This window comes from Geospiza fortis, unplaced genomic scaffold, assembly GCF_000277835.1.
Source record: "Geospiza fortis unplaced genomic scaffold, GeoFor_1.0 scaffold261, whole genome shotgun sequence".
Classification (NCBI taxonomy): Eukaryota; Metazoa; Chordata; class Aves; order Passeriformes; family Thraupidae; genus Geospiza; species Geospiza fortis.
Window position 1 is genome coordinate 49,441 of NW_005054578.1, and position 25,812 is coordinate 75,252.

The window sequence follows — 25,812 nt, forward strand, 5'->3', positions numbered from 1 at the left end:
GGGCTGCGTGCAGCGCGGCTCCGCAGGCGCCGGCTCCGAGCGGGGCCCCGGCGCCTCACAAGGCATCAGCACGAGCTTTGCGCTGCTTGCGTAGAGTGCAACGCTGGGCTGGACCCTGCCGGCACGAATGCTGCACTGGCTGTCCGGAGGAACAGGACCTGAGCAGTGGACTTCAACTTATGAATGGATTTCTGCTGTTGAGGTTTGTTCTGTGCTGCCGTTTCTGTTTTCCCGGGAGCGATCACAGTTTCCTCATTGTCTCCTCCCGTGAGAATTACTCTTTGGAGCTTCCTTGCTTAATTGTTTTCTTCTTAGAAATTTGAGTGTGATATTGTGCATTCTGTAGACAACCGTTAGGCTTCTCTCCTCATCCTTTACCAAGGGAGTAAATATTATACTACTCCCTGCAAATGTGATTTCATAACATACTCCTCCTTTTACATCCGGATGGAATGAGCTTTCTGCATTAATCTCTTGTGACTCAACTGGGATTCCTACAAACGTTTGATTATAAAACTGATGCACTGATCTATGAAAGTTGTGGTGGGATTCTTAAAGTAGCACTCCTATGGCTACCTGGGGCTTAGGAAATTCGGGAGTAGGTGGTTCCACTCTTTTGTGTGCTTCTAGCACACAATCCAATATATAGGGGAGTGACACCACACCTTAAATCCTGTGTTCGGTTTTCGCTCTCTCACAACAAGACAAACATTGAGGGGCTGGAACATGGCCAGAGAAGGGCATCGGAGCTAGGGAAGGGTGTAGAGCACAAGTCTGATGGACAGTAGCTGAGGGAGCTGGAGAGACTCAGCCTGGAGAAAAGGAGGCTCAGGGGACATTATCACTCTCTACAGCTACCTGTAAGGAGATTGTACCAAGGTGGGCATCTATCTCTTCTCCCAGGTAACAAGCGATAGAACAAGCGGAAATAGCCTCAAGTTGTGCCAGGGGAGCTTTAGATTAGATATTGGAAAAAATCTCTTCTCCAAACAGGTTGCCAAGCATTGGAATGGAATGTCCAGGGAAGTGATGGAGTCACCATCCCTGGAGGTTAACAGCTGGACTCAATTATCTTGGAAAAAAAAATTTCTAAATGATTCTACGATTCCTATAACCTATGTGGAGTTACACAGGGGTAGGATTCTAAGTAGGAGAGGACAGGTAGGATACAATATTGTCTTTTAAGAACTATGATATTGCACAGATTAGTAGCTTCCAATGTAAAACCTACTTGCTGAAATTATGTAATATCAAGGCAGGAACTGAAGCTCTTTTAATGACTTAGAAGTTTTTTATTTTCCTTGCACATTATGTTTGCATTGGCCATTGGTTCAATTTTGCTGAAGTATATACCAATTTGTACATGCTTAAGGACTCATTGTATTAATGTGTGAAGATGAGCAAGGCCATGTGGTTTATTTTGCATAGATAACATACAGACAATAAGACTGACGCTGCTAATCTTGAAGACTAGTAAAACCAGTTTTTGACTGTCCACTGTTATCTGAATTCAGGCCATTCACTTGCAGACTAGGTGTATTCAGATTTCAACATCAATCCCCGAAATGATATTGTGTAGACTGTAATCTTTTTTACTCACCATTAAAGTTTGTCTGTTTGGGACATTACTGAATCACTGTAAGTTATCAATTACTCATTTAGGGAACTAACATGCATTTAACTACGTGACTAGAGGCCAGTTGAAGGTACATTGGAGAAGATGACAGCTAATTTGAAAGGGGGGGCAGGAGTGAGGAAGGGTTGAAAAGATAATGCAGTTGATAGGTTAGGCAATGGCTAATATAAGGGTGTAAAGAATGCCAGCAGTCAGAATGGTGTACAGATTTAGACATTTGCCTATTATGTGCTGATTCTGATGAGTGCTCTGAGGGGCCCACTGCACAATATAAATTATGCTGGGACTTGCACTATAATTTTTGCATGTTCAGATATACAAAATAATTTTAAGCCGGGTTTCACCACTTTATTTTAAACCAGAGGTGATTCATATAAGTAAGTTAACAAAATCTCTTTAATAATTGCAGTATTCTGTAACTATATTTCCCTAAATGGAACTTGCTTTATTTCAAAAGTCAAATTGTTAGTTCTGATTCTAATTTTCATTAATAGTTACTGGTGAAAATAAACCCCTTCTTTCTTTAACTGGCATGGGGTAGGACACACAATTGTCTTCTGATGACATAAGGAAAAGTATATAAGAACTACTGATAATGCTCTATCATCTCTAAATTAGTGTACTTCAGATACTATTTGGGTACAGCATTCGAATTTCTGGAAGGGAAAACCAGTTTATATGATCTAGAAAAGAAGAAGACTGACACAACATTACAGGAAGTTTGCCTCATGACTTCCAGACAAGCAAGTCATCTAGTGTGACTAAGGGAAAATCATGCTTTAGGCCTGCTGCATGTTGCATCTTCCCCTGTCTCACCTAGACAGTGTAAAGCAGTTTAGTTGATGGATACAGTTTTTAATAATTAAGTGCCAAGCTTTTTTAAGTTTTTCACATGATGCAGCAGGAGTTCAGAGAGGATGGGAAGTTTGTTCATATCCGTTAACGGCATTACTCGAAAGGGGCAAAGAGTCTCCTTCCTGATCTGCGCAAAGGAGAAATTGATTAATAATAAACGGTTGGATAAACAAAATGTATAGGAAGACAAGCGAACGAGAGAGTGAGATCTGAGAGTATGGAACAAGTACTAGCTGTCTTTTGGGAGAAGGGGGTCTTACTAAACGAGACGGGGGCTGCAAAGGAGCGTGCCCGCGCTCACACGAAGCAGAGAAGAGGCTGCTGCGTGAGAGTAGTGAGGACGGAACGGGGAGAATGCAAGGAGGAGAGAACACGCTACCGGTTCCTGGAAGTGAATGCAATGCGAGGAACTGAGAAACAGGAGGGGAGGCAGACGGGGGCTGGCACTGCCTCCGTGAGCGAGGGCCGGAGCGGCGGCGGCAGCGGCCCCGCAGCGTCGGCGCCATGGAGACGGGCCCGCCCCCGCAGGGCCCCGCCCGCCGCGGCCCGAGCGGCCTGGAGCCGGGAGCAGAGCCGTGCGGAGGTTCGTGCCGTCAGGGGGCCGGTCGCCACTGGGCTTTTCCATCGGAAGACAGTGCGGTCACAAGACATCCCGTTGTGCCGCAGGTTGTCCTTCGGAGCTCCCGATGCGTCGCCTGCGCATTTCGCGCCCTCTTCTCTCTCTGGGGACCCTCTTTCTTTTCTGTACCCTTCCTGCTAAGTGCCCTCTCTTGCGCTGTCCCTGAGTCCAAAGCATTATCTTGTGCTCCTCTCTACTGCTTATATCTAACGGGTTTATCCTCGACAGTCTGCCTTCCATCTGCTCTTCTGCCTCAGAACATCTGGCCCCCAGAGCCCTCCATGGAATCCTTCCTTGTGGGCTCTGCTTCCTGCCAACCAGTTCCGTTGGCAGTGTTGTCTTTTGCCGACACTCGATTGTCTTTTCCTCCCTCTGTGCACTTCAAATTTGGTGAATCTTTTTAACTGTGGTAGCTGCCTGATTCATTTGGAACAACTGTAACTGAAAATGTGATACTAAAACAGCAGATCTTTCAGTGTTACATGTTACAGGCAGGGAGGCGGTACTGTTCATGAATATTCATAATAGTGACTTTTTAAAAAGTCATCTACTTCTCCTTACCCAAATGAAGAAGTTACTTACACTAACACTAGCACGGTCGTGGGATTTGAACATTGCCAACAAGAATCAGAATATTAAGAGAAAACACTATTTTAATTAACTTAGGGATAAATGTGAAATCTTGGCCAGCAGAGTTGAAAGACCATCAGATCATTATGTCCTTTAGCACGGTTTGTTCCTCAGTATACCTGGGAAGACCAAACTCGAATTTTTTTATACTTCTCACATCCAACAATCAGTGACTCATTTTTCAATCCTAGAGAACTGGAGTTGTCTAGATTGTTTGTGAAGAAAAATGTTATTTAAATTATGACATGCTTTAGCATAGAGATATTGCATAGCATTTTCTGATCTGAAAAATCTCTCATTTAAAGAGATTAAAGAGACACTATTTGAAAGGCATGCTTGTCTGATTTGTTTTCTGCATCCCTGTGCTTATTCAGAAGGGATTATCTGCAACCAGTGACACAGAATAATACTGTACAGTGAGAGAAGCTATATTTTCCCAAATCTCTGGAGAGAGCTGAACAGAAATGACAATTATTTTTTTTAAGCATCCATACTGCTTAAAAATGATGGTTTTTTTCATCTACAGAATTTTTAATCAGAGAAGAGGCAAATATGGAGAATAAACAACAGGAAGAGGTGGATGTGAAGCAAGTAAAGGGTTTTGCATGTAAAAGCACAGGCTCTCTCTTTTGGTTATTTTCTTTTTAATTAAAAGCAGACAAATGGGACACAGCAGCTAATATTGTTAATAAAAGAGAGGCCTGAACTGTTCCTTGATTCGTCATACATATCTTGAAGGAAAGGTAAATATGTGTGCAGCTTGCAGGGTGTAGGGAATAAACACTTATTTCTGTTCTGTCTGCACATAATTCTTGTTTAATGTAATTACTGTCTTCAGAAATAACAGTCTCTTTGGGGTTATTCTCTGCTTAAAATGGTAATTGTTATAAAATGCTGTAAACTGTGCTGGATCCAACTACATTTATAATGTAGAGATAGCTGGCTAAGTTTTAAATAATTTTTTTTAGTTACTGTGAGTGATCTGGTCAAGACTCTGGAATTCATCAAAGATTACTAAATTTTTGATGTTAATGTGGTGCATATGCAAATTAATTTAAAGCCAGTTTAGGAGTTTTACATGGAGCATATCCTTTGGGATTGGAAGGAAGAATTTGAGTCTCTTAAATCCAGCAATTGCCTCTTTGCCAGGCTGAGCTGGATACTGATCACAGTACAGCAGTCATTCTTCTGATCTGCCTTGCCCTTAATGGTTTGGGGATGAACAAGGGAGGTGCAAAAATGTGTGTCTAGACTACACTGAGACAGCGCTTCTGATAGACTTGGTTTGTATTCATGAGTGCTGGCTATGGGATTCAGAGTACTTCAGGTACTGTACTTCAAGGAGTGTAAATTTAATTTAGCAAAATCTAGCAGAATGTGAAAGTGAATATGCATTTAGCTGTTTGTTACTCTCCAGTTTTAGTTCAGAGTTTTGACTCTGTAGGTATTATATGATCAGTCTTATCTAATCAATTGCAACGGTCATTCAGCTACACAAAAACCCTGTAATATAGAGTTGAAAGTAAATAGAAGGTTGCAGAACAGCACGATAGTAATATAGGTTTGTTTGGCTGTGTGACAGGCTGCAGCAAACCTGTTAAGTCTTTAAGGGATTAATGCAGAGCTTTAAAGGTTCAGTGTATCATTAGAGAACTTACTGGTCTTGATAGCAGTATCAGCTCCTCAGATTTGATCCAGACGTTATACTTCCACTGGATCACAGAGAAACTTTTGTTGATAGCAATTAAAAATATTGGGATAGGAGGGGAAAAGATTCAGAGCTGCTTCTATTTTCAAAGGTATCTAAAAGATCAGATTTCTGCTGGTCAGCCCTTGTTCTGCAAATTTTTTCTTACGTAACAGAAAATTTTGAGTGGAGGAGGAACTCAGTTATACTTAAGTGGAGATCTTGCAGTACTTTTCAGCAGATCCTCTATATTCTGTATGCAACTAACCTTTGGAAGGATTGTTTTGGGAAATAACATATACTGTTGTAATTGGTTTCCACTAACTCATGGGGAAAGATGTTATGATGCTTGTTTCTTTAGGAAATTACAGCATCCTCTATTAATAGTTACATGTTATTGTTCAAAAAATTTTATATGTGGATCCCTCATGCTTTTTAATGTAAATTTATTTTTGTTAGCTCTAAGAATAGTCATATAGGTCATCTGCATGAGGATTATGTGAACCTGAAACTTCACATGGAGCAAAAGATTCAAGAACAGGAAGACACTGATGACAGAAATTGGTGTAAGAATGTTGGAAAAGCAATTTTGTGTTGCTGCAGTGCCATCTAGAAATAATTTTTTCAGTTTTTTTTTTTTTTTATTAGCATGTTCTGGTTTAACATTGCTATAGTTGTATAAGCTTTTTTTGGTCTATTGTTTTATCTCTCTAAAAATTGATTACACTTGTAATTACAGTTTAGAAAATTAAGCCTTGCTTGTTTGACCCCTTGTAAGGAATTGCTTATAATATGTTTAGTAATGTGAGAGTGCGTAAGATTATTTTATGTAGTAAGCACACTGCTAAATTCATTAACCTTGAAACTACAGGAAAGGTCAGCACCTAGAAAGCAGAGGTAGTCTTAGGCAACATGAATAAATGTACACTGTTTATCATACTCCTAATTACAAGGTGTTTCCCCCCCGCTTCTCCTTCTTATATTCCTATATTTCACCACAAAAAGATCATCTTACTAGCAGTGAAATTTTATCTTCAACTGTCATACCCTAGGGAGGCATTATACCATCCCTTTCTATATAACAATCTTTAAAGAAAAACAAAACTTTCCTTCTTTGTCTTTATATAAAAATGTATTTGATATTGGAATTCCTTTTACTAATTTACATATGAATGTGTTTAGTCATTAGAACTAGAACACTTAATTTTTGTCCTGTAACCAAACCAATATATAATATAAATGGAAGTGGCATTGTTAAGCACTTGTGTCTTCCACCCAACACCTGCCAATCCAAGTCTTGCTGCCCTCAGTATAGTAGTCCTGCTAAAATAATAAATCTTCATCCAGGACTCTCTTCCTCATGGGCTTCCTAAAGACAGTTTATGAACCTACCTGAAGAAGTGTGAGAACCAGAAGAATATTTGATAACTGGCTTGGAAGTTATGGTACCTTCTGTGGCTGAGCTGTAATGTTAAAGCTGGTTAGCTGCTGTCCACGAGCGTAAGGCTACATCATCTAATACACATGATTTCTCTTACCACAATGGAGAAGAAAAAAGTTATCTCCATTGTTTATGCTCACACCTAAAGAAGCACATCTTCCGTCCTTGCCACTGGATCTCCTGCAGTTATTCCCCCTAATCTAACATGACTTTGTATCAATTAGACAAAATCCCTTGTTATCTCGTTCTCTTGTTTTCAGTTGTATTTTATCAATTTAATTCATCGAAGTAGTTTCTCTCAAACACTTTTTAAAATACTTTATCAGTTTAGCCACTGGATGGCAGCTCACTGCAACCATTTAGTTTTCTGGAAAATCCATGGCTTCTTTATGAACAGTTTTTCATACACTTATAAAACATAGGTGTTTTGAGGCAAGAATTTCACATTTGTTCGTATCTTTACTGTGGTATCTTTACTGTTGTCTTTAATTTTCATGTTTTGGAGTGACTTGCAATGTTACTTTGGGAGAATTTTACAGTAAATGTACATTCTGTAGTACTGTACTTGAGTTTGAAATGTAAAGTCTTCTAACAACAGGTGATTCCCCCTCAAGAATGACAAACAAACAAAAAATATCCACAAAACACCCTTAGTATTTATTCTGCTGAAATCAACAGCTTTGCTCTGTGTATCATAGGTCTAAACAACAACTCTCTCTGTCAGCTGAGCGAGAACGGATTCTTCAACAGAGTAAAATGCAAGCAGAAGTTAACTGGCAGCAGCTCTGTGAGAATGCTGAAGGTAATTGGTATCGGAAATCAGAGGATCCAACACACAACCTATCTTCATCAAGAGAGGAGGTGAGAATTTCAAATTAACACTGTTTAAGAATCATCTATTGCATAGAGAGCTATGGAGTTTGTCACCATGTTGTTTCTCAGGGAAATATGAGTTTACTTTTCTTTCAAAAATCTGTAATATTTACAATACAGTATTTCTGTATTCTGTACAGCAGTTCATCACATGTATTTTATCAGAAATCAGATTAATTTTCATGAACAATCTCTAATAGTGGCCTTTTCTTCCTTTCCATGTAAGCAAGTTGGCTTGAGAGATGTTTTTCCTTTGCCATTGTAGCAAAAGAAGAAAGATGTCTCTTAGAGCAGCCCAAGGGCAGAAAGAATTTCAGATCACAGTACCACTTGAATTCTATTAAGGGAAAACTATTAGTCCTGAAAAGCTCTTGGGTATTTTTGTGTGGGAAAAAACCACCTATTTTGCGCAGTGTAAAAACTTCAGCTTCTGAAAAATTAAATACATGTGTATTGCTTAGAGACTATTAGACAATGGTCTAACAATTCTCAATGCCCAGTTGCACTGAATTCACAGGTACAGAGGAAATACTTGTTTCTGAAGTTCAGAATGCTGGCATTTACTCTTGTGCTTTATTTTATCGTCTTTCCAGAATTATTCATAGGCATCAATAGCTGTAGCAAGTGAACACATGAGAGAGATAAATCATAATTCTCCAGCTTACATGAAGAAGATAAGACAATTATGCTAAATTATTTGTCTGTTAGGGCAGTTTTTGACAGAGACAAAAGGAATGTGCTTAAGTCCCTGTGCTATGTTTTAAAGTATCCTTGATTTCCTTATTTTTCTTTTAACTTCCCTTCCTTTTCCTTTCCCTTTCCCTTTCCATTCCTTACCTTTCCTTTTCTTTTATCCCTTTGTCCTTGAGCTACTGACATCCTCTGCCTTCCCTCCATTCCTTCCGTCCCAGATTCAAGCTGATCTACAGAAAACAGACTACAGGTTGCATGAAGCGAAGAGTGTTCTTTCTGCTTTTACTGTTGAGAGAGAACAGACAATAGAAACATCGTTTAATCACAGTATTTCACCTGAAGTGGAGAAACAGGTTAGACAACACTTAGTGTAGACATGGACGAATTCATTCTAAGATAACAATATTATGGGCCTTGTTTCCACTGAACTTACTGTAGGCAGTTCATCTGTTTCATATGTTTCATTCAAAATATAGGCATATCTATCCTGGAATACACATAGATTAGGTGCCATGGGATTAATTATGGCTCTCATTCATTACTCACTAGCAAAAGGAGCAAGCTGAATATAGACAGTTACTCCAAAATGTGACATACTGTACCACTGTGGCAATCAAATGGGAAGAATGAATTTCTGGAACCTCATTTCTGAGGTTCTGTGCAGTTCAGGGTAGATTTTAAAGTTTAAAAGATAAAATTTTAAGACAATGCTTCAAAATACTAATATGCCAGCCATTTAAAAGATTTTAATGTCTTGTATTTGAGTATCACTAGCTAGTTTTCCTTTCATTGCTGCCTCTTAAATTGCTTATATTTTGAAAAGCCATTCAAAGTTGTAAATGTAATGCTGATTTGAAGTCATGCTGAAGGATAATGCATTAAGAGTAGAAAACTGCCTTTGGTGAAAGAGTGACAGCAAAGTGTATGCTGCAGCGCACTCTACTGGGTGGCTACAGGTGCTCAACAGCGACCCGTTCAGAGCACGTGACCAGAGCTTGCTAAGAAAAAGCAGTTTTGGTTTTGGTTGGTTGGTTTTTGTTTTTTCCCCGGGAATTTTCTTCCCATTTGTTGTCAGGGAGATGGTGAATGGACAGCGATCCAGAGACAAAAGACGTGGCCTTGGCATACCATTGTAATGGTTCTGGGGGAGTGGGAGAAGCGGGGCGAGGTTACAGGCATATTCTGGCAGTTTCTTAGCTGGGGGTTGGTAGTCCTTGCCCTGTTGGGAGCAGAGACGGTCGTGTGGTTTTTCTTCGTCTGGGACCTCTCCTGCGCAGCGGTTTTTCAACACTGCCGTGGAGCTCCGCCTGCCGCCGGCTTCTGAGTCTGTTGCTTGCAAGAGAGAAAGGGCGGCTCCATTGACTGAGACTTCGCGGGCTGCCAGCGCCGACAGAGACAAGCATAGTCCCCGTGGGTGCCTGGGGGAGGCAATCCTTCGTCCCTCGCTCTCACCTGAGCTGCCATCACCAGCGGAGAGGTCCCGATCTTGCAGCTGAAGCCGCGGCAGAGTCACCGCAGTCTACAGCGCCCCTTGTCGGTTGTCGTCGTAACTACACCAAAGGGGAAATGCTTGATGGGCGGCAAAGGCTGTTAATGGATTTTCTTCTTGTCCTTGCTGCTGTTGTTGGTTTTGTGTTGTTTTATATATATATATATAGTCTAGTAAAGAACTGTTATTCTTTTTTCTATATCTTTGCCTGGAAGCCCCGTAATTTCGAATTCATAATAATTTGGAGGGTGGAGGTGATCTTTCCATTCCAGGGACATTCCCCTCTTCTTTGGGAAATATCTCTCTTTTAAACCAGAATAATGTTATTGTCAACAGATGACCTCCAATGACACTTTCAAGAATTTGACAGGTCAGAAAGGGGACTGCTGTTGTGCCCATAAGTTCCTTAAGGGGAAGGTTTACCTGCATATGGAAGAGCAATAAACCACACCTGCAGAACACCAGTTATAACACAGAGCTCTGGTGCCATGGTCCTCTCCATGTGTACCTCCTCCTATGGTGTTCTCAGTACAGCACTTCTTTCCCAGGCAAATCCTCAATAAAAAACCACATTTATTCTCCTTCTATGGTACTTCTCTCCCACATATGTTCATGGATTGAAAGTATTAGGATCTGTGTGTGTGGTGATGGTGTGGAGAGAATATGTGTCGCTTATTAATGAAGGGTTCTTTTTGTCTTGTGCTTTTATTTTCCAGATATTTCAGTATGATGATGAAAGTTCTCTGTATAAATATATCCCTGCTTTGGAAATAAAAAAGCTGCAGGAACAGAATGCCAGCCTTCGGGCTGCTATTGCACAAATGAGGAAAGAAATGGAGAGTCTTGATGAGCAGATGTTGTCTTCTCTTCCTCAAACAGAAGACAGACAGCTTACAGAGCAAGGTGAAACTTGACAAAGAACTTTAAATTCAGTTAAGGAAGTTTAGGAGTCACAGTCATAACCAATATGAAGGCTCCCCAATCCATGAGTGTGTAAAAATTGTTATTTGATTGCACCATACACAAGAACACAGTAGTATGAGATTCTGTTTACAAAACAATTATTAGTGAAAAGAAACACACACACACACACACACACACATGCAATAAGTCACTACAAAATTACCACTAGAAAAGCAATCATGTATATATTTTGCAAGAGTAAAGCAATTATATGTATAGTACAGGATTCCTGACAGTGAAGCCAGTATGTAGAATCACAGAATGGCTTGGATTGGAAGGGATCTTTAAAGATCTCCTGGTCCAAACCCCCCTGCCATGGTGGTTTACAGTCCATTTACAGTATATCTACTGAAGTGGTGTACAAAAGGAGATTCAGGGGGAACATACTACTATCTACAACTACCTGAAAGGAAATTGTTGTGAGGTGGGGATTAGTCTCTGTTTCCTAGTAATAAGCAATAGGACAACAGAAATAACCTCAGGTTATGCCAGAGGAAGTTTAGATTGGATATTTTTAATTAATGTTAAAAATTATTAAATATTAAATAGTTAAGTATTGAAATTTTCTTTTTGAAAAGGCTTATTCAAGCACTGGCACAGGCTGCCCAGGGAAATTATTGAGTTACCATCCCTGGAGGTGTTTAAAAGGCATGTATGTGTGTGTGGACATTTGAAGACGTGGTTTAGTGGAGGACTTGGCAGTGTTAGGTCACTGGTTTCACTTGATGATTTTAAAGGTCTTTTCCAACCTAAATCTATGGTTTTATGATTCTGTAACTAGACAAACTAGACATTTATATGCATAAGACGGTGTTCTGAAGCAACTCTTGCTATGAAAGCCTAAACTCTCTATAAATACATATACATTCCTATTATACTCCTCTTTTAGGTTCATTAAGCACAAACAAAATTTCAACTGAAACCACACTGAGCAACATCCAAGTCAGTTCAACTAAGTTGGATTGTTTAGTAAACCCAGACATGGAAGAGGTATGTTGAGGTTTAAACTACCTAAAAATATCTGTATGTATGTGCGTGTGTAATTAAATACCTAGTGTATTATTATTGTTTGAGTAAGTATTATAAATGGAAGTAATATGTGCTTATGTGATTGGCCAGATGAGAGCCAGCAAAGATTTTTTTAGCCCAACTTACTCTTATTCTTTCTAGGCAATAAATTTTGACTAGTCAACCCTTGGCACAAGTCACTTCTGATCTTGCAAGCTGGTCTTGATGGGGTTTTTTTCCTACTTGCAAACTACTGTGTGTCACTGCTTCAGGTTTTCCATTGCAAATCCATATTTTAATGCTGAATTACTTATGCTTTATATGTACAGACATGTAGCAAATAGGGGATATGCAGGCCAAAACTTCAAGTGAATAAAATGCTGGAATTGTAGTTGATGCTGTCTTCACTGAAGTTAGACTATTGTTTCTTGCCTGTTTCTTCTGTCTGCTTTATTTTTAGTTTCACAGTACATAACAAGCCTTCTTAGACATAGACTGAGCTGAAAGCAGTCCTGAAAATATCTTAAAAACAATGGGCAAAACTTCATTTTACTTTCTTACAGGATTTTACAAATGCTTATCATTAGCACTTTTCTACGCTTTCTCTGTGCTTCTTACATTTATTTATTAATTGCATGCTAAGGATGTACTTAGGGCCATGAAGAATTACAGGCAAAAATATTTCTACCTCAGGGAGCTCGGAATCTGTTGAGCAATAATGGTAACTAAACAGAGGGGTACAGGTGAAGTCTGTAAGCAAAGCCATCGTGATAATTTTCTTTTTTCCATTTAAAATAACAGTTTCTGTGACCATAATCTGGAAATTATAGGCTCCAGCACTAAAGAAGAAGAAGAAAGTTTGTTGTGGAAACTAGTAAAAATAGCATGTAAACTTTTGCTTGTACATATATTTTTCTGTTTGTCTTTTGTATCAGCTCTGAGGAGAGTTCTTCTTCCCACTCTTCTTTAGTATCCATCTTTTCAGTGTTTTCTCTGTTTTGCACTGCAGAATTTTGCTCTGGACATAGATCTAAAGGTTAAAAGATTTCTGAGTTCCACTCCTGATTCTACAGCTTACAGTCTGTCACCTGAAAAAAAAAATCTTCTGTGCAATGCTGTGGAATATTTTTCTGAAAAGTTCAGGGAAAATAAGTTTAAGCAAATGGCATTTCTTGCCCCAGCCAGGTGATGTGCTTTTGTCTTTTGATCCAGTGAAGGTGGTCCACAGTGTGACAGCCAGTGGTCCCATGACTGGTCATTGCCTTCACCTTGCTTTATGTTAAGCTTTAATATGTCAATTTCACCAACGAAGGTAGACTGTAATAATTTCACACTCACACACACACAATCACGCAGAATCACTGGGTTGGAAGAGACCTTCAAGATCATCGAGTCCAACTGAGCCCCAACACCTCAACTAAACCCTGGCACCCAGTGCCACATCCAGGCTTTTTTTAAACACATCCAGGGATGGGGACTCTACCACCTCCCCAGCCAGGCCATTCCAGAACTTTATCACCCTTTCTGTAAAAAACTTTTTCCTAATATCCATCCTATATTTTCCTTGGTGCAACTTAAGGCTGTGTGCTCTCTGCCAGTTGCTGCCTGGTGAAAGAGACCAACCCCACCTGACTACAACCTCCTTTCAGGGAGCTCTAGAGAGTGATAAGGTCACCTCTGAGTCTCCTTTTCTCCAGGCTGAGCACCCCCAGCTCCCTCAGCGGTTCCTCACAGGGTTTGCGTTCCCAGCCCCTCTCCAGCCCCGTTGCCTCCTCTGGATGTGCTCGATCATCCCAGCGTCCTTCCCAAACTGAGGAGCCAGAACTGGACACAGCACTCGAGGTGCAGCCTCACCAGTGCCGAGTACAGGAGCAGGACGACCTCCCTGCTCCTGCTGGCCACGCCATTCCTGATCCAGGCCAGGATGCCATTTGCCTTCTTGGCCACCAGGGCATACTGTTGGCTCGTGTTCAGTTTGCTGTCAGCCAGTACCCCCAGGTCCCTTTCTGCCTGGGCACTGTCCAGCCACACGGTCCCCAGCCTAGAACGCTGCAGGGGGTTATTGTGGCCAAATGCAGGACTCAGCACTTGGATTTATTAAACATCATTTTATTGGATTCTGCTCCAATCATTCCAGTTCTCTTGCAAAACCCTCTTACCTTCCAACAGATCAACACATGCTCCCAGCTACTTGTGTTACTTGCTTTTATACAAACTGCTAGATATGTGTCAAAGTGCAGTTCATTTTTCCTTTCACTTTGGTGTCTTAGAATTTTTAGACTCTAGTCCTGCACTAATTTCTCTACCTTTCTCCCCCATACTCTTTGTAGTCCTGCGTGCTTTCTCAGTAAGTTCTCAAGAGCCTTCCTTTTAATGGTAAAACTATCCAAAGAAATAAGAGCATGGGAGTTGCATGGCACAATAAGGCAACAATGGTTTGGTTTCTTCTCAGAATGGATACTAGCTTTCAATGTGTACTTCTTGAATCATAGTGTTTAGGGTGATTTAGTTGAAAACTGATTGGGATTGCACAGTTAGCTAGTTTATATGTAAAAGAGTAAACATACCAATGAGTAATTGTAAAATAATTTTAGTGCATGTGATACATTTAGATACTTATGGCAATGTATGAAATGTAAAATCTTTATAGGGAGATGACTGTTCAGTGAATGGTGACTATTTAAATGGCTATCAAAAAGTCTCCTCTGCAGGGGCTGAAAGAAGACAGACAGGCCTTGAAAAACAAGGATGCGATCTTTTGGGTATATACCTTACCACTATGTGTATGTGCAGGTGAACTCAGGTTGCCAGAGACAAAACATTGTAGAATCTTTACTTTTCAGTAAATGTTTTAAATTATATCTACCCCTTTTGTTTGTATGTACAAATGATAAAACAATGTACACAATGATTAAACAAAGAAGGATTTGTAGCAGATTGCTATTTGGTATGAAGAGCTTTTTTCCACATTTTATCTTAAAATTAAGTGCTTTTTAGTTAACAGTTATACAGTGTTTATCCTATGTGTATTATTTTACACTTACAGTTAACAATATCTGTGGGAATGTCTCAGGCTGTTACAGTGTTTTGCTCCACAGTTTAATTTGCCCTATACTGCTAAAAAATCTGGAAAATGGGCCCGAAAAAATGGACTGTAGCTTTCAATTTTACACTTTTTCTTCAACTGATCTCTCGTGCCTATTTGTACAAATCTCTGAACCTGCAGACCGCATTTTCAAAATATTTATTATAAGCATTATCTGTTTTATTTAGGGGCCGGAACCCAAAGTTCTTGAAGAAAACATGGTCAATTTTGGACAACAGCTACCTGATGTAGGTACTGGTAATGGGTGTCAATATAGTGTCACACACACTCTACAAGGAATGCAAAATAAACTCAAGGAAGCAGCAAGAAAAATTTCAATTCTGAGCCAAGAAAAGCAGCAGCTGATTGAAATGGGAAACAGACTCAGGGCAGAACTTGGAATGGTGTTAAAGGAAGGTAAATTTGTTCTAAAAAAAGTGCTAGCTTATATATGTAGAATAAAATGGACAGGGAATCAGTTCATCCTCTGAGCTGGAGAAAGCTAGGCTTCATTATGAAAAAAAGGTGCTGGACCTTACTGATCCTTGATCTATATAGCTCATGTGAGACTGTGGTACTAACCCTTGCAAGTAAGATTATCCTGTGATAGGAGATGCTAAGATAGAACAAAAGTCTGTGTAGTGACTTTTGCTGATAAACATCTTAGATGAAGAACTCTCTGGTGCCTAGATGTCAGTGTGGGAACTGGAACTTTAAGACTTTGTTTATGAGCAGAAAAGAGGTATTGTATCTCTTGGAATAAAAACTAATGCTTTAGGGAAGTGGAAGAGAAAGCAGAATAAGTTTACTGTAAACTTGAATTAAAGTATATATAATGTAAAAAAAATTCACTGTGGATATCTAAGTTCCATGCACAGTTTTTCTGGCAATGAAATAAAGGGGAAAAAGCATGAGGCCCATTTCTGCATTTGCAATGAGAAGGTCTGTGTTCTGTGGTTCATTTATTATCTGCTGTAAACACTTGCTGGAAATGCAATACGGTTGACAAAATATCAACAAAGAATGCCTTCCTCAGTATATTCTCTCTTTTATAGGAGTCTGGCATCCTGTTAGCTCTAAACACTGCACAGTTTGTATTGCCTCTGGTAGTCTTCTTCCAAGAGAACTTGTCAAAAGAACACAGTGTCAGCTATCAGTTCTAAAGCATCTACAGCACAGACTCACAACACAGGTAATTATATGCTGTTTGAAATTTAGCGATAATAAGCCATTAAGCCAGTTCTGATTCCATGAATATAACCTAAAATTCTGCATTTAAATTACTCTGACTGAGTTTAGCTCAAATTTATCTTTGGAAGATTCCGTAGAATCATTGCATATCTGGAGCCGGAAGGAACCCATGAGGATCTTTGCACCTGATGTTACACAGGACAACCTAGAAGTTAAGCCATATAAGTTAGGGGCATTGTCCCAAATGTTTTTTGAACACAGAAATGCTTGGGGGCATGACCACACCCTGGGGAGATTGTTCCACTGCTTGACCACCCTCTCAAGGAAGAATTGTCTGAATTTTCCCTGATGCAGATTTAAGCCATTCCTCCACATCCTATCACCAGACACCAAAAATAAAAATCAGCACTTCCTACTCTTCTTTCCCATCATGGAAGGAAGTTATAGAGAGCAATGAAGTCATCTGCCAGCCACCTCTTTTTTAAGCTGAACAAGCCAAGAATCCCCAGCCACTCCTCATAAATCTAGCCATCTAACCTTTTCACCATCTTTGTTGCCCTCCTTTGGACTTTTTTCTAAGATTTTTATATTATTCTCATATTGTGGAGCCCAAAAATGCACACAGTACTTGAGGTCAAGCCATATCAATGCTGAGCATAGTGGGACATTAGCTTCTTTTGGCCGATTAGCTGTGTTGTGCTTAACACATTGAAGACACAGCTGGCACTCCCGGCCACCAGGATGCACTGTTGACTCATGTTGAGCTTGCCAACAATCAAAACCCCCAGATCCCTTTCTTCAGGGCTGCACTTCAGACTCTTGTCCCTCAAATGTATACAGTCCATGCCTGTAGTCCCAGGTACAGAATCCAGCTCTTTTGCTCCCATTAAATTTCATGCAGTTGGTGATTACCAAGCCTTACAGTCTATTGAGGTCTCTTTGTAAGGTCTCTCTACCCAGAAGGGAATCAATGAGTCCTTCTCATTTAGTATCATCAGCCAACTTAGTGCACACTCAACTCATGCATCCAGCTCATTGATCAAAGACTGGAGAGAACTGACCCTAAAATTGAGCCCTGGCAAACACCATTAGTGACTGGCCACAAGCCAGATGGTTCCCCATAAGTTTAAAGGGTTTGGGACTTCAAAAGTAATATTTTTAAACATAATCTTCAACCAAGGTATTTCAGAAACAGATGTATTTATGCAGTGTAAATGCAATCCTAAATTACAAATTTCATAAGGCTTACTTTTAACTGAGCAGGAAAGGCTGTTTGAAGGATTTGCACTATGTTCTACAATAACTTTCAAATGATTAATCAGTCAGGGTATTTCCAAATACTCACAGTGGTGGGATTTTAAAGCACCCATGTCCAAATAACTGTAATAGCACCTTCTCGATCTATAAAAGCAAGATATATAGTTAACCTGTCTCATATGTTTTGCAATTAAAAGGCAACCTTTAATAGTTAAATTACAGCTTTTATCAGAGAGACTAATGAAAAAAATCCTGGCTTCCCTAGTAGTTAGTGGCAGACCTCCCAGTAACTTCAATAGTCAGGATTTCACTATGTACTTTACTTAATTGATCAGCAGATTTGTTCCTGTGAGGATTGAGTCAGAGCAGTTGATTGTTGTAGTTTTGAAGGCAGTAAACAGTGTTCTTTTAGAAAGGGTGAGGTTGGTGCTCTGAGGTATAAAACTCCAGAAGAATTATTAACCAAGTTTAGCTGGGGAAACACTTCCTCTGGGAACCATTCTAGGCAAGTTGTTCCAGGGTTTGGTCGCCCTCACAATAAAGAAGACTGTCATTTGGTTGGGGTTTTCTTCCCCCTTATACTTAAGTGAAGTGTCCTGTACTTACCTTTTTGCTCATTATCCCTTGGTTTTCCACTGTATACCACTGAGATGTCTCCAACTCAGTCATTTTTATCTCCTTATAACATCCTCATCAGATGCTTATATATGTTGAAAAGATTAATCTATCTCTTCTGGAGGCCAGCAAGGCCAGCTGCCCCAACCTCTTCTTCGACATCCAGTGTTCCAATTCACTGATCATCTTTTTGGCTGTTTGCTATTTCATGGAATGCCTCAGCATGCTTGTGGATTTATAATTTTTTCTGTATGCTTGTGATCATCTCATTAACCTAAGGTCACAAACTTGACATCCTTTGTTCACTTGAACTTTCAGTTCTCTGTTTCAGAAATAGCGACCTGTTTATTAAATGCGAACACTGGAAATAATTTTTACAAAGAAATTCAGGTTCAGCAAACTACTTGAGGAGACCTCTCATGACCTGCTTGTTTCATCTGGGCACTGCTGGGATTGAGGTCTGAAAAAAATTGGCTAAATGCTTATACCAAACATACAAAAAAGTGACTTCTAGATCTGGGCAAAATTACCAAAATTCAAAACCACTTTTTTTTCCTTTTCCACCTCTTTAATTATTCTTTCTTTCATAGCTCACCTTAGAACTTTGCTGACTCTCAAATTAAGACCAATGAATATTCATATCCATCCATCCATCCCAATCTTCTCTTGCTTTATTTTTAATGAGCAAGACACTCTGTTTGTATTTTTCTACATATCTCGTGTCTCCTATACTCTGTTAAAACTCATTAAAGATGATTCCTACTTTTGTAAGAATAAATAGATTTTTAAAATACAGTATGACTATGGCACTCGGAGAGGTAGAATTTGACTGTGAGTTTCCAGATGGTGAGCTAAACGCTGGGAGTAGTAGTTGGACCCTGATGATATAAGCTTGAGCAACAAGCAAGGTGATAGTAACAGCACCAGGAAATGTAGACATTGAACAGATTTGAAATTAGGTTTATTATAAAGGTAGTTTGACCCCGTTGATCTGAAGAGAACATAATTTCGTTTAATATTATTTATAACTGATTATTTAAAATCTAGCAGTGTAACAGCAAACTGAGCTATAAGGATGTTAGTTTTAGAGACCATGAGTTACTTGTGTTAATGTAATATTTCACATTAGGAGCTGCAGTGCACAAGGCAACAGCATCCTTCAAGGTTCTCTTCTCTTACTGCCTGTCCTAGCTTAAAGGAAGAAGAAGCTCCAAGGAGCTGTGGAGAAGAAACAGAATTACCATCTAGTGAGGTACAGTGCAGTTTTATGATCAATGTAATTCACCTTCATTTGGCTTTTTCAATTTGAATTGCTCAACAGTCATCTCCTCGAAGACTTAAAAACCTATGTCTTTTTTAAATGCATTGTCCCTGTACAAAATAGTATTTGTTAACACTAAATAAACTAAGGTTTCTCAATCGCTGCCATGATGTTGTAATTAATCTTCTTGTACAACCTTTCAAAATTAAAAATAATAATTTTCTTTGTCTTGCCTCTTGCAGAAACCCACTTTCTTTCCAAGTCCAAGATGCCACTGTGAAATGTAACCAATTTTCTGATGTCTTTGATGTGAAAAGTATGTATGTCTATAAGATTGTGTTTGAATTTGAACAGGTTTGGATAGATTTCTCTATTGAAAATCATGGACCAGATACATTCTCAGCAACAAAGGCAGATACAACCACAGAGATTGTTCAAACTCAGCCGCTCAGTCAGAGTCCTAGTCATGTCCAACAGGTCCAGCTTTCTTCATCTAGAACGCATAATTTCTGTCAAATTTTAGATATGGGATCAAGCCATTCTCTACTCAGTCCTCGAAAGAACACTGGCCTGGGTAAGCCTGCTTTGTAAAGCAGTCACAATATTTGACTCCTCTATAAGTGTGGAATTATGGTGGATTCTGTTGTCATTCACTAATTCTTTTACATACTGCTCCTGTTGTTACAGCCCTGTGATCAGAATCTGAATGAGTTACTTGAAGGGAATTTCACGGTTGCCATCAGTAGTAAGAATTAAGAGGAATGTCTATATAGCTGTCTGGTTCAAATGCCTTCATTGCAAATACTTCTTCACTGTTATTAAGTACTCCTGTAGAATGCAAATCCTGTTTTGACATAGTCTAAAACTTAGCTGGGGCAGATATAAATGTGTCTGTCTGAGAACTGTACACTCATATTCATCTGTGATTAATCACATGCAGACTGCAGGAACAAGAATGCAATCGCTGGATTAATCGCTGGAAGTGATTTGTTCCCCTAAATTTGACATTTGTGAGGCCACTGTGTTCACCTTTGGACCCTCTTGTACAAAAGTGTGACAAACTGGAGTCCAGTGGAGAGCCACTAAATGGCTGGGGCATGGGAACACATTACACGAGAAGAGGTTTAGAGAACTGGGTTGTTCAGTGTAGAAAAGAGTAGGTGAGTGGTCTGATTCCTGCTTTTTAACTATCCGGTGAGGGATTTTGGAGAAGACAGAACCAGACTTGGAGATGCACAGTGAAAAGTGGCAAATGGACACAAGCTGTGTCAAGATACATTCTGAGCAGGGAGTGATAAGCACTGTGACATTTCACCCACAGGTCCTATCCAGCCTATGTTACATCTATTTTTAAACCAGTGTATGAAGGCAATGAACCATCTTTAGTAGCTCACAAGAAAAAATAATACTTAAAAGGGCTTTCAAAATGAAGAGTGGATTATAAGTGTATTTATTCACAACAGCAGTGCATTGCAGGGACAAAGTAATGTGCATTGACAGACCTGTAGGACTGGAATGGACATAGTGCTGACATTCATGATTCTCGTGCTTTTTTTGTGAGGCTAGGACTGAAATAGGGAGAGCATTTCAGGCCAGGCCTATATTGACAGGATGAGCAAAAGGATGTCTTTGAAACATTACTGATAGTGCCATGCAGTTTCGTGCTGTTGGATATGTGATGCAACAGCTCTGGCAGCCTTACAAGGACATCAGTTTCTTAATGTCTAGAAATTTCCAGCCACTGTTGCAAAACTTAATGTAGATTTTCGGGGATCTAGAAATAGCAAAAGGGACAGAGGATACTGCCAACGTGGAACAAGTGAAATGTGAATCAATAAGGGATAATATTTTCCTAAGATCAAGTTTAATTTGATCTCTGCATCCAGATTTATATGAGGCATACCACAGTAGAACTTCTTACTCAACCATGTAGGCCCTGAAATACTGCATTGCAAGAATATGATTTTTAAACTTTATTTTGCTGCTTAGCTTTCTCCTCCAGGAAAAGGTGTCCTTAATTCCACTGTACTGAATTCTGTATTTCAGAAAAAAAAATTATGAAAGCAAAATCTTTCTCTTTTTTTGGAACAACATCACCTTAGAAGCATTATATACAAAATTTTCAAATTCTGCTTCTGATTTTTAGCAGAGGCTTGTATTATTTTTCAGGCCTGAGCTATGGAAATTAATTCAATCTTTCCTGTTTAAAACCACTAACTTTAATTTAAGATATTTATCAGATACATTGTTACAATGGATAGAACTGTCATTGAGATAGAGTGACTTGGAACTGGGCTTTCAGGTACAAGTGACACATACAGAGACTTGGAAGATCAGCAGCGAAAAATGATTTGCAGCAAAGCATGCAAGTTAGTTTGCTTATTCAAACCTTTTTTTTTCCCCAAGTTCAACTGTGTCCAAATTGGTAACACCAGTAGATGTGTTTTGTGTGAATTTCTGGTGAAACAAATTGTAGCTTGAAAATTATTTGTCTGAACCTGTTAAACAGTTTCATTTTTTTCATGTTACAGAACCTTGTGTAAGCTTCCAATCAAGTCAAAAGGCTATGAGATATTTTAATTTTCTCTCTCCTTACTCAACCTGCTAATTTTCAGTTTACTGTAAAAATTAGATGGATTTCATAGCTTGTATGTTAATTCTGCAGATAAGTAGAAGGAAGATGTTTAGAAGGATAATAGGTCCCTTCTTCAGGTATTTTTATTGTTCTGTATTATTGAAAGAAAAAGAACCTCCTAGAGATAGACAGATACAAGCCATGATGATATTAAAAGGCTACATAGGATGCATAGGCTATACAAATAAGAAATACACCTCTGCATTTCTTTACTTTTTAAATGCTCAATCCCAGAGTTTGAGAGTAGGTGGAGATTTTGATTGGTGATCCACATCATATGCACCTTGAATGCTGACAACAAGCAACCCTCAAAGGAAAGTAGAGCTTTTTTTTTGATTTTAAAGTAAATGTTAGGCAGGAGGAGAGGAAGATTTGTAAAACATTTAGAAAATGGAAATTTATTTTCTTCTATTTATCTTGATAAGTTTACTGTTCTATTTGCTATTGAAGATACCAGTTTCTCAGAGGGGAAAAAAGCAAACATCGCCTATTGAAGTTCAGCAGTAATACTGCATTTAGCATGAAGCCAGTACTGTGTAAGGCTCTGTGTGGTACTGTGTGAAATGCTCCTTATCAGCCCCAATCAGCTATCCTTGGGTTAGCAGAGGCTGGGGTCAGTGCAGGGGGAATAAGGGTGTAAGGCAAGCTGTGTCCCCACTAGTCATTTGACTTATACATATTTAGTATAGATGAAACTTTGTATTTTCACATCCCACAATACATTTTTGAGAAACCCCACCACCACAAGTATTCAGAATCCTGTCCTCAGTTTAATAATTTGGGTTTACATTGTAGCCTAACAAAGAACAGGAGTGAGCTGCTTTGAGGTAAAGTAACTTTTTTGATTTACTACTTGAGTTTAGATAGGGGAGTTTCTTGTACTGTAATTCTCACTGTAACTTGCAAAGCTCTGTCGTCTGAAATTCCACACTTCATGGATCAAAAGTTATCTTAAGTGTTTCCACACTAGACAGAATTTCAACAGCTTTGACATCACTGACAATTCTAAGAGCAATCCATGTGGGTAAAAAGCTGGCCAGAGAAAGAATCTAGTAAAATATTAACAAACAGAAACAGTGCTCTGGCTCGGGCTTCATTCCAGCTCCAATCAGAGAAAAACTCATGATCTCTTTTCTGCAATACGTAAAACTTCATCTTTGAAGTGTTTCACAAATATTAACTAATGCCCTAGCTACATTTTCTTCATTTCTATGTTCTTCTCCTGAATAGGAACTTGTTTGAGTTGGTGTTCCTTCAGAAGCACTGTTAGCCATAAGCAAATATCTAGTGACAAATTTCTTAAATGAAACTTCCATCTGAGGAAATTTCAGTTTGCCCATACAACATGCCTGCATATATCTCTTTTATCCTGAGGGGAAAAAAATCTGTGAATGTTCATTTCTGACTGAAGTTAGCATACATCAAATGGAAGATATGTTAAGCATTTCAATACACTAAACACTTAGTTCCATTTTCAAAAGCAGTTTAGATGCTTAGCTATGATCTTGCTAGCTCTGGTTGCCACGGTCACGTCTGAAGTAAGTTGCAGGCTTGTAAATTAGGTGTGTTTTTTCATTGGTATGCAAACCAAGCTACAGCATTTAACAAGTATTTCTTATTCTGGGTATTGATTCTTTATCTTTTCCTAATTTTTGGAACTAACCTTACAAGTTTGTGGTGGTTGATTTTAAATTTCTGTGTTAGTACATATTTTTGACAGTCCAAACTTAAAAATAGCCATGTAGAATGCTTGCGTTCTGTGCTGTTGTTCCAAATACCTAACTAAGAAGTCTTTACTAGTTACAACTATAGTTTCTCTACTAATGATAGGAGACAAGCATACAGAAGTCTCCACAGGAAGGGATGCATGTCATGCATTGGTGCTTGGTTACTTTGCCTTTAGAATTACACAATTAGGGCCTCCCACATTAATTTCTGAAAGTCATCCCCTTGGGTGAATACAAAAGGCCATTGAAAACTGAGTGAGTATTTTAAAAAACAGACTGTCTGTAAGCAGTGTTAACTGTGTGCTATGGAGCACTGGATCTGCTCATTCCTATTATTTAGACCACCCACAAGAAGTAGTATTATTCTACTGCCGTTCCTGTTCAAGACAGTAATCTTCGAAGCAATACCTTTCAGACACTGCTGCCTGCACTTTTTTAAATGGCTGATGTTGTGAAATTTTGCTTTCTTATCTGCCAGATGTGGGAGAGGTATTCTAATGATTAAAGTCCATTTCCCATGCAGGAAAATACACCCAACGATCTTCATGGGCTCAAGCATCCTCTTCCACACCTTCTACATCTGTAGAAAACCACTAGGTGGCAAGCTGAACCACAGGATATCGCATCCACAGCTCAGGAGTCCACTGCGCTTTTGTCACCAAGCTGATTCAATGCAGAGATCACACACATGAGTGAACAGCTGGTTCAAGCTAAGCCAGTGTATAAAAATTATTTTGAGAAGTGTCGTGTTTTGACATTAGCCACAGTGTCATGCTTTGCACAGAGCTATAAACCTTCAATCGATCAATCCATTCTGTAATTCAGGAACATGTTGTATTTCCTTTTATGTACAATTTTGTTTAGACTTTCTACCATGTTCAATGGACTTTGAAAATTTACTTTCTCCTACTAGTAACTGATCTTTGTCAATTTGTGCACCTTTTATTGCTGTGATTGAGTAGTATCTAGGACTGCAGACTGATGCTTATAAAATTAAACTAGTACAGAATACTGTAGGGTGTGTCATCAGAGGTTTATTATGACTACTTCTGCTGTCTGCTTTGGCTCTCCATAGAAAATCTGAAGTTAATGTCTCAATGCCTTGAAAAATAAGGGTTAAGTGCCTGGAGCCAAACACCTGTAAATGCTGCCTATAGTTTACAGTGAATAATGCAAATGAACAGTTCCACTTATCTTACCTAAAGAAACCTGTGATAAGACTGAAGTTCAGTTAGTTAGAGATAATAGTTTTTGGACAATTATGTGAGAACTGCAAGATGCACTCTGACTGGTATTAGGACCAGTCCCACTGCTTCCTAAACAAAGATGTTTCTTTTTGAGTTAGTCCTTTTTGTAAAGACAGATATTTTAGATAACAAAACCAAATATTTACATACTAAATGCTTTCCTAAATGAAAGAAGATTGAAAAAAGACCCAAAAGATAATGGTAGTAATACAGCTTTGTCAAGCCAACAGAGTTACCTCTTTTATATTGTGCATATCCAAACACATTTTCTCAAAATGGAGAGAAGGGTAAACTTGTAAAATACGATGTTTTAAGACAGCTGAACAGATAGGTAGCGCTTGACTTCAGCTGTTACACTGACCTTCCATCTGTCTTCCTCTCTTAAGCAGTCTGATGCTAATGGAGAATGAACATGTACAGATGAAGGGAGGATTGAGCAGAAGATACTGTGTTATACCATCAGTATGGCAAGCCTTAATGGACTGTTCTGGGCTCCTATGTACAGAAATGGTCCTGGTAATATAAGATTTTGACAATGTGGCACTATGGCAGCAGTATATTTAAAGGAAAAGAGTAAACCAGCTCTCTTCAACTATTCAATCTCATAATTGAACACAAACATAATTACAAAGTATTTTTCTGTCTGTTTTTTTGAGCAGGGGAGTTGGAAGTTGTACATTCAATCAAGCAATCTGAAGAATCTTGGCAAAATGTCAAAGCCAAGGATAAACTTGAAACATCAGCTGAAGATTTAACAGTCAGAGGAACAAGGCTGGAAGTTCAGCAGAAGTTAAAATCCAGGAGTTTATTTTGTGCTCATCTATTAAAACAAAAAATCTCTTCCAGCATGACAAAAATCCGCAATTATAATATTAAAGACTGATTTCTATGTTGTCAGCA

General features: G+C 39.1%; 1 protein-coding gene across 1 annotated transcript; it reads left to right on the forward strand.

Moving 5' to 3' along the window:
- Positions 1-35: 35 nt before the first annotated feature.
- Positions 36-25,812, forward strand: CCDC57 (coiled-coil domain containing 57). The gene is made up of 10 exons (XM_031064294.1): positions 36-202; positions 7,567-7,729; positions 8,653-8,787; positions 10,640-10,826; positions 11,776-11,876; positions 15,168-15,396; positions 16,035-16,171; positions 19,172-19,294; positions 19,658-19,877; positions 25,572-25,812. The coding sequence occupies exons 1-10, from the start codon at positions 180-182 to the stop codon at positions 25,793-25,795; spliced, it is 1,542 nt and encodes a 513-aa protein (XP_030920154.1). The 5' UTR covers positions 36-179; the 3' UTR covers positions 25,796-25,812.

Coding starts and splice junctions, on each gene's coding strand:
- CCDC57 (XM_031064294.1), top strand. CDS start 180: ATGAATGGATTTCTGCTGTTGAG. Junction 11,877..15,167: donor TAAACCCAGACATGGAAGAG/GTATGTTGAGGT, acceptor TGTTTTATTTAG/GGGCCGGAACCCAAAGTTCT. Junction 19,878..25,571: donor TCGAAAGAACACTGGCCTGG/GTAAGCCTGCTT, acceptor TTTTTTGAGCAG/GGGAGTTGGAAGTTGTACAT.